This window comes from Xiphophorus hellerii, chromosome 6 (assembly GCF_003331165.1).
Source record: "Xiphophorus hellerii strain 12219 chromosome 6, Xiphophorus_hellerii-4.1, whole genome shotgun sequence".
NCBI classification, from domain to species: domain Eukaryota; kingdom Metazoa; phylum Chordata; class Actinopteri; order Cyprinodontiformes; family Poeciliidae; genus Xiphophorus; species Xiphophorus hellerii.
Window position 1 is genome coordinate 18,493,825 of NC_045677.1, and position 12,543 is coordinate 18,506,367.

General features: G+C 35.6%; 1 protein-coding gene across 2 annotated transcripts in view; it reads left to right on the forward strand.

The window, feature by feature from the left end:
• wnt9a (wingless-type MMTV integration site family, member 9A) overlaps positions 1-11,731 on the forward strand; it is a 29,756-nt gene extending 18,025 nt beyond the window's left edge. For both annotated transcript variants that reach the window (XM_032566475.1, XM_032566476.1), the window contains exons 2-4: positions 2,451-2,710; positions 4,569-4,831; positions 7,602-11,731. In XM_032566475.1, the coding sequence (XP_032422366.1) occupies positions 2,451-2,710; positions 4,569-4,831; positions 7,602-8,093 (1,015 nt within the window). In that variant the 3' untranslated portion in view covers positions 8,094-11,731. The remainder of the gene's footprint in view (positions 1-2,450; positions 2,711-4,568; positions 4,832-7,601) is intronic.
• The last annotated feature ends 812 nt before the right edge of the window (positions 11,732-12,543 follow it).

Genomic DNA, 12,543 nt, shown 5'->3' on the forward strand with positions numbered 1-12,543 from the left:
TGGATTTATTCTAAATTAAATTAGCAAGAGAGTGATCTGCTGGAGGTAAGATGTTAAATGCTCATATATTTGAACAGGACCATAACAATTATTTTAGGTCAACATATCAGCCTATCCATATTGCTTAATGACCTAGAGATCAGGGATTAGGTTATTGCCATCATTTCAAATAAAAGTAAATATACTAAAAATCCTTTGGATTGCTGAAGTACTTTTTCTCTCTTTGCTCTCTTCATCAATAAAACCTTTGCTTTTAAATGCTTTTAAAGTTGGAATTTCAGTCTCTGTTTTTTTCTAACCATGATAAAAATAACATCTTGATATTTCATATCTGTATCAATAATCAACTGAATGTGGTGTCACTACGCAAATACATGTAGTTTTAAAAATAAAAATAAAGCTGCAGAAAGACACACCTCCACAGCTGTGCTGCTGTGGCTTTCTTTAAATCTGTGTATTCTTCAGTTTCAGCTTTGACTATGAAGGAGGCCAGAAAAGACGCATAATGAGCAACTACTGTGCCAGATGTGAAAGGCGATGTGACCAAACTGGTCACAGGCTGACGGTCATGTACCCCATGTGTGTTTACAAAAGTAACACTCTGCTTTTCCTATCACAAACTGAGTTGACTGGTCATAGGTTTTGCCAGCTGTGCTGCAGTGGATTAAAATGTGCAGATGGCTCCCTTTATATAAACTGACAAAAGGCATACAAGTTTACCACATGTTCTCATTCCTTGCTTTGAGATTTTAAACATTTGCCTGTTAGACAGTGCTTTGCAAAAGGACTCATCCGCCTTAAATGTTTTTGTCAGTTTGTCATTTCAGAGTCACAAATGTTAGTGGATTTTATTTGGATTGTATGTAATACACCAACAAAAATTTCTGAATTTTCACTTAGTGGAACAAAATTCTTACAAGATTTTATAAACTGTTTGCCTATAAAAATCCAAAAAGCGTAGCATGTTTTTTTTGCATTGTACTTGTGTATTTTGTATTGACGTTTTGGGGTATGTCTTTACCAACTTTGCAGACTGAATTTAATAGCTATTCTTCTTTTTAACATCTGTCAAAATCAGTGAGTAGTTACAACATCAGTGTAGCCGTCTTCCAATCAGAAGGCTTTAGGTTCAATTCCGTCTTCCTCCTCTAATCTTCGGCAAGGCATTAATCCCAAGTTGCCTATGATTTGTGAGTGTGAATGGGTGAACGTGGCTCTTGTGCAAAGTGCTTTGACCTGTCAATATAACTGGAAAATTGCTATGTAAGTTCATTCTAATTACCATTTAGGTTAGGACTTTGAGTGGGCCATTCAAAAACACGATTAATATACTGTGATCTAAATCATTTAATTGTTGCTCAAGTTTTATGTGCGGGTTACTATCCTGCTGAAAAGTAAACATCTGTCTGTCTCAAGTTACCAACCCCTTTTAACAGTTTTTTCCTCCAGGATTGCCCTATATTTATCTCCATTCATCTACCCATAAACTCTGACTAGCTTTCCAGAAAAACCCATAAGTTCAATTATGATCCTGAAACTAAACGATTTCAAATTAAGATTAAACTCATGTTATATGAGTTCTCTTTGTGGATTTCTTAAGGGAATGGGTGGCACTGAATTTTCCTTTGTGCATCAGTTTAACCCTCAAACCGTCTTAGTGCGACTCTTTAGAAGTGCACAGCAGATGTCACGGTCAGAAATCGGGAAGTGGGTGTCCCATCAGCCCGCCAGTTCCTGAAAACCTAATAAAAGCGGGGACCACGCACAAGGTAAAAACCCCCCATTGTCTTAAGACCGTGGGAGGGTTAAAGGAAGCTAAATAGAAATGCACACACACTCAAATTTTTTATGTAGGCCACTGCAAAACCACTTAATGTAATTTCACTTGGTTGATAATTTAGATTTTCAATAAAACTCATTGATGTATGTAAATGTAAACTTATTCAAGACATTCTGGGCCAGAGGAATGTCAATTTTAAAATGCTAAGACTTCTCCAATAAATATGCAAATCCTGTGGTGTTATGCACAATACATCTGTGGATGACATATCATATTGCATGTATATGACATGTTTGTCACATTCTGGATGTGTCACTGAATGATTAACATCAAATCTCTCAAATTTCTAAGATAATTAGCATAATGTATTTCAATTACTTCAAATGAGACCAATTTCTGGAACTTCATTAGAAAAGCAGAACATTTCCTCCTCTGCTGTCCTACACTGACAATCCTGTATCAAGATTTATTTAAGTCTCTAACAAATGATGAATTTCCCTGAACATTAACTTTGTTCTAGTTGAGTTTACCTGAACATTAACTAAGCTTTTCGCATTACGTTTCCCAGCTATGCTTCCTGATCTGTTTCTGCAGTATGGCTTTTCAACTTTATCTGATGTCGCTGCTGCGTTCCCTCACTTTTCCCTTCTACATTGTGTTTTTCCTACAGGTTGACCGGTAATGAACCATTGTCTGTTCTGCCACTGAATTCTCTACCAGAAGAGAGTACGGGTAGGGCCCACTACAAGCTTTGTGACCGTCTCAAACTGGAAAAGAAGCAGCGCAGGATGTGCAGACGAGACCCGGGCGTGGCGGATACCTTGAGGGAGGCCATAATTATGAGTGCCTTAGAATGCCAGCATCAGTTTCGCTTTGAGAGGTGGAATTGCACATTAGAGGGGCGGCATCGCGCCAACATATTAAAAAGAGGTAAGAGCAAATTATAACATACTATTTTCTTATCTCTACATACAAATTCCTACTTACAGTCAAGGGGAGAGCACAGAACAGAACATCTTTAAAGTTAAAGATGTAATTACATGGACAGGCAGATCCCTGTAACAATTTAAGTGTCTGAAAACTGGTCAATGTCCTGATTCTGCAATTTAGAGTAAGGTTTCACTGAATACTCTTTGTCAGAATCTACTATTAGTGTGGGTCTTCATTATTGATCGCACTTTTACAAAACAGCATAATGTGCAATGGCACTTGCACAAATTTTCACACCATGTCTGACTGATACTCCAGTTATAGTCAGTTCCCTTTGAAATAAAACACTGACATTTTGCAGTTCCAATTGCAAAAGAAGTAAAGAAAAAAAATGCATTCAACATCTACAAATGAAATCCTCTGAGGTTTCTTGACTAGTTCTTCTATCAAAATAAGAGCATGCCGTGATAAAATACTCTTGTGTGTTAGGTGAGTAAAGAGATCTGCAGCCACAAGGTCTTTTTTTAAATGTAATTTAGTTGCTGTCAGCATGTGGCGTTGTCTGATGAAATAAGTATGAGTTACGAGGCCTGGATCTGAAGGTACATTATTTAAAATGACACCTTATAGTGTCAATGTTTGAGACTCTCACTTTGAAGTAAAAAAGTAACTAACTCTTGAATTGCTCTGTTGACAGAGTCGGCTTAAATAGATTTCTTGTCTGAGTGACAACCGTTGCTTACCATAAGTGGCTAACCAATAGCTGCCAATCTAAATCTGTCATACTGATTAAACTTGAACTGGGTAACTCTATACTGAATAGAGATTCTTTGACACAGTTTAACAGTTTTGTTTGTGAAAATTTCAATTGATGAGTCAAATCAGGGCTGATTAAACAAGTTTTGATTTGTGAAATAAACTTATAAAAGCAAAGTTTTCTCAAAAAAGTTTATTTTGTTTCATTTTTGTTAACCCAGCAACTCAAATCTGAACCGGGTTTTATCCACTGCTAATTTGTTTGTCGGTATCACAATTTAATTGCTGACATTAGTACTTTACAAATTTTATTGTGAAAATGTTGCCACTTTGGTTGCTTAAAACAGTGTTTTCCAACCCTGGTCCTCTAGGCTCACTGCCCTGCATGTTTTAGGCATTTCCTTGCTTCAGTCTAGCTGATTTCAATTGATGACTGATTAACAGGCGTTTGTTGAACTACAATCAGTTGAATCAGGCACATTCAAGCAGGGAAACCTCTAAAACATGTAGGGCAGTGTGCCTTGAGTACCAGAGTTGGGAAACACTGGCTTAAAATACAAAGGGGGATTGCTGATTGTTTGTATAGCTGAGTAGAATGCTTCATTAGATGGAGGAGTTTGAGCAGCACATAAGTTGCAAATTATTGAAGATAAAGGTTTGACAGCCAATCTGGACATTATCTACATAGTACCAACTGTGATCTGGATTACATTGTTGTTATTATCAGAATTTTGCATTGCATCAACTACATAGCATTGGGATGACAGATGTTAAGATCCGAACACTTATTTGGTGACATTTCATGGCTATTCCTTTAATACTAATATGCCACTGCAAAAAAAAAAAAAAAAGACTGATTACAAAATGGTTTAAAATGAAGTAGAGATTAATTGAATATTAATTCATACTCCTAACTTACCATTTGAGAAGTCTGTATTCTGAATTTGAAAGTCACTAGATCATGATTGCACCCTTCTTGAATTCTAAACACATGCATGAAGAAATTCACAAACTTTCTAAAAATTAATACTATGTCTTTTTTTCTGACTATTAATATATAAAACTACATTCTATAATTTCTATTTTAAAAATGCTTCCCCAGGATTCAAAGAGACAGCCTTCTTGTATGCCATCTCCTCAGCGGGCCTAACACACGCCTTAGCCAAAGCGTGCAGTGCAGGACGTATGGAGCGCTGCACGTGTGACGAAGCCCCAGACCTGGAGAACCGCAAGGCCTGGCAGTGGGGAGGCTGTGGAGACAACCTGAAATATGCCAATAAATTTGTCAAGGAATTTCTGGGCAAACGCTCCAACAAGGACCTGCGTGCACGCGTGGACACGCACAACACAAATGTGGGGATGAAGGTAAAGTAGGTTCTCTTATTTGTTTTTCTTTTTTCTTCAAGGTAAAAAGATTAGGGTATCTTTCCCCTCGCATCATCAATTTTTGATAGTTCCTCTAATCTTGTGCAAACTCTTATTTATGAACATCTGAGACTCATTAAAATCCCTTCTAGGGAGTAGCTTTAAAAGAAAGCAAATTTATTACTCAGGAATTTTATAGTGTTATATTTGCCACAAATGTCAATTTAAATTTTCTTTTTTATTAAAGTAATAATTTTCACTGGTAATATTAACACAGTTAGTAACTACAGCACACATGAATCTAACCAGAATACACTTATAAAGACTCGAGAATGGACAAGAGCAGAGATTATTTGGAGATATAAATAACATTGGACAGATATGTCAGCTATGTAAGCCCCAAGTGCAATAAAACATTTTGCTTTTCTATTTAGGAATTCAAATTTATCTAAGAACCTAAATTATTAAGGGCCATCGAAAAAACTGCAGAGAGAAGGAAACGTTTGGAGGGTAAACTCACAGAAATGTTTAGCTTAAAACATGGCTAATAAAATAATTTGGACTGATTAAAGTAACTGCTAGTGTAAATATGGTAAATTCTGAAACTGCTTGTTAGTCCATATTTGTTTTCTTCCCTCAGTTTAGATTGGGAGCAACCCTCATTTGTGCTCTAGCACTGCCAACCAATTGTTTGTGGTGAGCAAATACAGGGCTTTTATCTTGGAAGCCTATTTAATAGCAGTATAAAAAATAAAGAAAGACTGTAATTTGTCAAAGCAAAGTTGGAGTCTGGGACATGTTGTTTTCACTCATTTTCAAAATCAGTTATTGTAGAAGTGTGGTTCGGAAATGTTAGCAAACACAATTCCTTGATAGGATCTTACTTTTGCACAGTTTTTGTGATTATTTTTTGTTATATTTTGAATGAGTGGAACTGTAATTTGTACATTAGGAGGTATAAGTCGTACCACATTTGCTCCAAATAAATTCCCACACTGAGGAGAAAACTGGAATGTGCTAACCTCTGCACCAAACATTTTAAAAGCTGACCAGTCAAAATTTTTTGACCTGCTGGTGTGATGAATATGCACTTCCTGTTCCCTGATCTCTTTCACAGCCGGAGAAAAGGAAAAAAAAAAAAAGATTCTCTCTAAACCACACTTAAGACGCAGAGTTTTGATCTTATTTTCCTCTTGCTTTTAAAATCGTAATGAACTTTGGCTGACTGCTAAGTTAAGAGAAGATAAAATCATTTGTTGTGGTACTAAAAGCGTTAAGTTGCCAAAGTACTCAAACCCCTTGAATTTTTCCACATGTTTTCATATAATAAAAATCTACAGCTCAGGTGGGAGAATCAATTCACAAGACAACCATTGGCTCTTCACTTGACATATCTGGCAACATGCAGCTTGCCACAGTAATTTGAGGACACTTGTGAAAGAAAATTATAAAATAAATTTTTTTAATTATGAAAAAATGAAAATAGCCCTTTATTGCACTTGGTGAATTGAAAGCAACTTCAGTAATGTGCTAATTAATTTAACTATTTTATAAAAGCTTTTGTACTTTAAGAAACAATGGAATAAATAAATTAGTTAGATACTGGGAGTTTCATGAAAAAAGCTGTTTGAGGTTGCAAAATACTGGAGTGGACGTTAACCTTTCAGGGGGACAATGACATTAAACTGTGCTCTCAGAACTATTTCAGTTCAATAATTTTGATAAAATAATTTTCATGTCTTTGTGCCAAAGTCCAGACCTAAATCCAATATAAAATATATCAGATGATTTCCATCCAATCTGACTGAGGTTGATCTGTTTTGCAAAAAAAAAAAAAAAAAAATCTTGACTTTAAGTATTAACGCAAGGGGATCAAATGGATACGAAAGCTAAACTTTTTAAGATTTAATATGAAAAAATTTTAATTCTTGTGTCATTTTAACCATGCAGTGGTTGTTAGTCTACCATGTAAAACACCATTAACATGTATAGAAATGTGTGGTTGTAACATGACAAGACTGAAAAAGTTCAAACTCCATGGAAACATTTAAACGAGACTATCTAGAAGCATTAAATTCCACTTAAGCCAATCCAACTTTATTTTGACAAAAGTGTTATATTTGACATAAATGTCAGTTTAAAATTTCTTTTTTATTAAAGTAATAATTTCCACTGGTAATATTAACACAGTAACTACAGCACACATGAATCTAATCAGAATACATTGATAAAGACTCAAGAATGGACAAGAGCAGACATTATTTGGAGATAATAATCTCCAAATATTATGTACATGGTTTTAACCAAGATTTATAAAACACATCAAATGGCAAGTGTGTTGTTCACATGTTCAAACATGTAAGACTTTAGCAATGAATTCTGTTTGTGGGATTTTGTTTGCAATAATTTACCCTGACCTATGATAATACCTGTAAAATTGTTAAATTAAAACTTGTGTCCAAGATTTTCACCATTATCAAGTTTCCCACACACTAATTATCATTATTAAAGTCTTGATGCAGTATTATAATGCTCTCCTTTGTGTTACAAGCTATAAGCAACTCCTCTAATTGACCATTTTATGAAAACAAGCAATGAATATAATAGTTATCCAGTCTGAAGCAACTCTGCTTCACCCTTTTGAAATAATTGAGAAAATAATTCAACTCCTCCAAGTTTTGCTTATTAAACAAAGGGTTGTTAAATTACATTGCTTTTATGCCTTTAATGCTTTATAGTCGTTAACAAGGATCTTTTGTTTCTGCTTCAGGTAATCAAGGCTGGAGTAGAGACTACTTGTAAATGCCACGGTGTCTCTGGCTCCTGCACTGTCCAGACCTGCTGGAGGCAGCTCCTGCCCTTTCATGAGATCGGCAACCGACTGAAGCTGCGCTACGAGACTTCCGTCAAGGTCGGCAGCTCTACCAATGAGGCCACTGGAGAGGGAGACATCTCGACAGGCCGAAACCAGCAGCAGCAGCAGCACTCCCTGCCTGGTCTGAGCGATCAAATCCCTCGCACTATGGATCTGCTACACATTGAAGACTCGCCCAGCTTCTGTAAACCCAGCAAATACTCAGCAGGCACCGCAGCACGCAAGTGCTACAAAGACCAGAACTGTGATGCTATCTGTTGTGGGAGGGGCCACAATACACAAAGTAGGGAGGTGACCGGGCCCTGCCAGTGTCAGGTGCGATGGTGCTGCTACGTTGAATGCAAGCAGTGCACGCAGAGAGAAGAAGTCTACACCTGCAAGGGGTAAAGCATCAGCTACTGGTTGCCTCAGAATCAGTGGAGCAAGTCAAAGATGGTTGGTCTTTGTGATTCAGGTCTTTGTAATGAAGAAGACTGGTTGGTTTGTTCTCATCTGAGGTTGTGCTGCTATTGTCGGAACAACGTTCTGCAGAAAATTGAGAAGCAAACCAAAAAAAGCAAAAAGCACTTTGATGGATTAATGTGGGCTTCAGGGGTCCTGCAAAATATTCAGACAACTGGGTTACCATCTCAAGCTTTTTAATCACAGCATTGCCTTGAGGAAAAAAGCTTTTTTTTTTGTTACCTGTTTCAGATATCCATAGACAACATTTTCCAAGAAAATTAATAATCCAGTTGTAGAATAAATACACGGATGGCTTCACAAACTGATTTCTTATGGGCTTTGCTCAAAGAACAATAGAGTGTGTGAGTATGTTAAATATGTGTGTGTTCATCTTGTGTGCCTTTGCACTCTAGCAAATGTTTGAGTGATAATGTTTTTTATTCCAGTTAAAATCATATTCTGAGACTCTTCAAAAAAAAAAAAGAAAAAAAAAGACTGGGTGTAAGATTAACTTTACACTCACATATTTACACTCACACACATTGTGTGTTTGCATATGTATGTAAATAAAACCAGTTATGATTTAGTGATATTATACAAGCCACTTATGTAACTATGTAAAATCAAACCACTAAAAACACAAACATTTTGTTTGTGTTGTTTTTCTCTCTTTGTTTTAATCCATTTTGGCAAGTGCCTTTGGAAAACAACACACTTGTATTTGATGTCTTGTGGATAATTTATAGATCCTTTGGGACTACTCCTTTACCAGGAGGATTTTCTTTTCTTTATTTTCAGTAATGTAATATGAAACTGTTTCTAAATGAATTAACAGAAAACAACTAAACCAATCAGTTTAGGCTATTCCTAGCCTTGAGCGAACCAGTGTTCAGGGAATAACTTAAACCACTATATCTATGAGGATAAAATAATATGAAAAACATACAGACAATTTCAAATTGGAGATACCAGTGGTTCAGGCCTGCGTTGTTGCAGCAGATTATCATTTAAACAGCAGACATGTGGCATGTGACTCTGATCAGACTTTATGGAGCTCTGTGCAGCTTCATATTTTTTTAATTGGTTTTTCTTTTTATACTTTGTTGTAAAGAAAACTGTGGAGAACTGTAGGAATGTAACTCCCTACCATTTCCATATTTGCCTCTCCTCTTCAGCTGCCACAATTTGATTGAGCCATATTACAATGTGTGCAGTAGAAGTTTAAACAGTTTGGGGCAACTGAGACTGAAATCTAACCTGACAGTGTGCAGATTTGCTCTAGTGAATATGTATGTTTATGCCTTGTAGCTGGCATAAATGTATTTTTGATAAGGCCGATGTCTATGTGATGTTCCACAAACTGATGCCTACACATAAAGCTGGACTTTCACCACTGCCGTCTGTGGGAAGCCAGTGAAGATTTATTTATACACAAGTTAGTCCACCTTTCTTCCTTACTATATATGTGACTCAGTCAACACATTGGGTCTTAATAGGACTCTACAATATAAATTGCAGCGACACTTCATAGCAAAAGTTCAGCATTTTAAGAATTCTACTTGCTTGCTTTTTTAAGCCTGAATTAGGAAAATAACATCTGTGATGTCTGTGTGAAAGATTTACACCTGGTTTTTATAGGCTGACAGAATGCTAGGATAAGCTATGCTAACCAGCTGCTTAATGCTAGAGAGACAAGGGTGAAACTCGACAAAAAGTGAAGTACAATTCCTCAAAACTATCAATGTGCAACTCCCTTGAATATTACCAGCACACCTAGTAAAATTTCAAATAAAAGATATTAAATGCATTCCTCTTGTTTTGCAGTAGCATAATCTCATACTAAAGCAAACAAAACTAAAGAGCAGTAGTTACTGTCAGAATGTTAAAACTTATTTATTAGCTTTTTTAGTCAGATTATGCTACTTCAATAAAAGAATGCTCCTTTACTAGAATAGAAAAATCATTTTTGGTGTTTTGCATATTTAGGAAAACAGTGCAAACAGTGCAAAGTTATTATATAACTTCACATTATTCTGGTGAGAATTAACTACTGAGTGAGGGACCCATTTCTGTATTATAGCAACATTCGCACACTGAAGCCCAATTCCCTTTAAAGTATTTTACATCTGTATTTATAGATACAATAAAGTGCAGATCTTTTCTATTTAATTTTTTTCTGTTAATGTAAGTAGCAATGGTTTCTTCTCCTGTGGTATAGCGACAAAACTGAGGCACATGTTTAGCTCTTACAAAAATTTGAAACAAACCTTTTGGGGACCCCCACAAAACAAATTATTTGGTTCAGCATCATCACTGTTTCAAACCTGCAAAATTGAGAATTTTTTAGTACGACAGTTAGCCAATCAGAGTACATTTAATTCATTAGTCTCACTTTGGCATTAAATTCATGCTTTAGGATGCAAACATCACTTGGCAAATTCCAAACATTTTGATAGGAGATGGCACTCCAAATAAAGACTGGTCAAAACACATACACAGAACTTTGCACGCTACATGGTGACCATAATAGCTATGCTGAGACTCTTAGGATAAATGCCTGCTCCCCACAGATTCTGGTGGTGTTTTATGTTTTTTTTCCACATTTTTTTGGCCCAAGCGCTGTGCGGCTCTCTGCTATTAAATTAAATGGATTTGCAACGGATATGACAGATATACTAAATTCACACAGAACACATTCTTTTGTGTGTTCTTGATTTGTACATAGACCTACAAGCTGTCAAGGAAAAAGAGGAGCATGATGCATGTTTTGATTTCACTGTCATCTATGTTCTCAAAAACAAAGCTCTGCACTGTTTAGTATTCAGTGGATCATGTATAAAATTTTATTTTGTAGAAAAGATTAAGAGATAAATTATTTTTGAAAATATTATGAGCATGTGTTTAATGTAAATATATAAATATATAAAAAGTTTAAATTGATTTTATATCCTGGATTTTATAATGCTTTTTTTTTCTCTCTTATGGGTGTTTGTGCCTTTTTGGGGTTGAGGTTTCACAAAGCAATATATTTTTAAATCTTGTATCATGTATAGTCAAAATTAATATCCAAGCACTAATAAATCCTAAAAAAAAAAAAAGAAATAAATCAATGCACCTGCAGTTATTGAAGATGATCACTGTCATCCAGATTTTTTTTATTGATTTAGATCTGATCACATAATTGCCTTTTTTGTTAAGCATCTCTTTAATTTTTATTGTAGCTGTCCAACCATATAGTTTCCTACAGTGTTAAAAAAATGCCCCCATCTGTATGAATTGATTTATATCCTACTTTGTTTGCATTTTGATAGGATTTATGCTGTGCTTTCCAGATACATAACACACATTAACTGTGTATTTTATTTTGTGAAACTATTACACCAACTGAGTTTTGTCCATGTCCACCTATTCTTGTCTTATGGGAACTCTAAATTATTTTCCCTCTACCTCATGTGTATAGCTTGTAGGCATAAACAGATCGCAAATGACTGGTAAGAATGTATTTAAGTTATTTAACATCTTTGTATAACAAAGGCGGAAAAAAAAAATCTGAAATAATAAATGAATTTTTAAAATTTTAACTTTTGTACTTTCATCATTTGATGTCTTTGGTAGCATATGAAGTAGTTCAGTAGTTCATACAAAGCATGTACTACCTTCTCAGCTAGTGTCCTATTGCTTAAATACATTGACTTATAAAAGTATTGATATTTCTTAAGATTTTCCACATTTTGTCAAAATCTCATTTTTCTTGAGATGTAGGTAAACTACTTAGTCTTCACCTGAAAAACTGACTCTTCCATAATGCGCCATGGACTTTTGTCTCTATCACTAAAAGTTTTTTCATGAGAAAACAAATAAACAAAACATACCAGCAGTGATTTTCCCACAGTGCTACAGTTTGTAGCAAGATGCAAGGGCTGCAGGGTGTGGCTACAAGGCTCTGTATCTCAAATCCCTGTGCTGCTGTTAAAATTGTCTGAGACCCACCTTTTTACGGAAGAGCATTGGCCAAGCCAAAATGGCTTCATGCTATGAAACAGGACGTCATTGTTGAAACTAGGTGTTTATAGGATTCTGATACAGATTTAAGGACCTTTGCAATATAACATAGCATCAAACTAACTTTGCTTTGACATGTTTTATTGATTTAGTACAAAGAAATCAAAAATACAACTACAGTGCTCTGTATATTACTGAAGCACAAGAGATTTTAAATCCTGTGTAAAACTAATTTATCCAAAACAAATTAATCTGACAATGACATATTTTTGTTCTGGCTTTACTGTAGTCAGACATGGCATATCTCAACACGATCTCTCGCCTCAGTAGATAAGGGTTAGAAGGTTTCAGAGTTTTCTCTGTCAACAGTCCTGCAAATATCTTGAGGCCT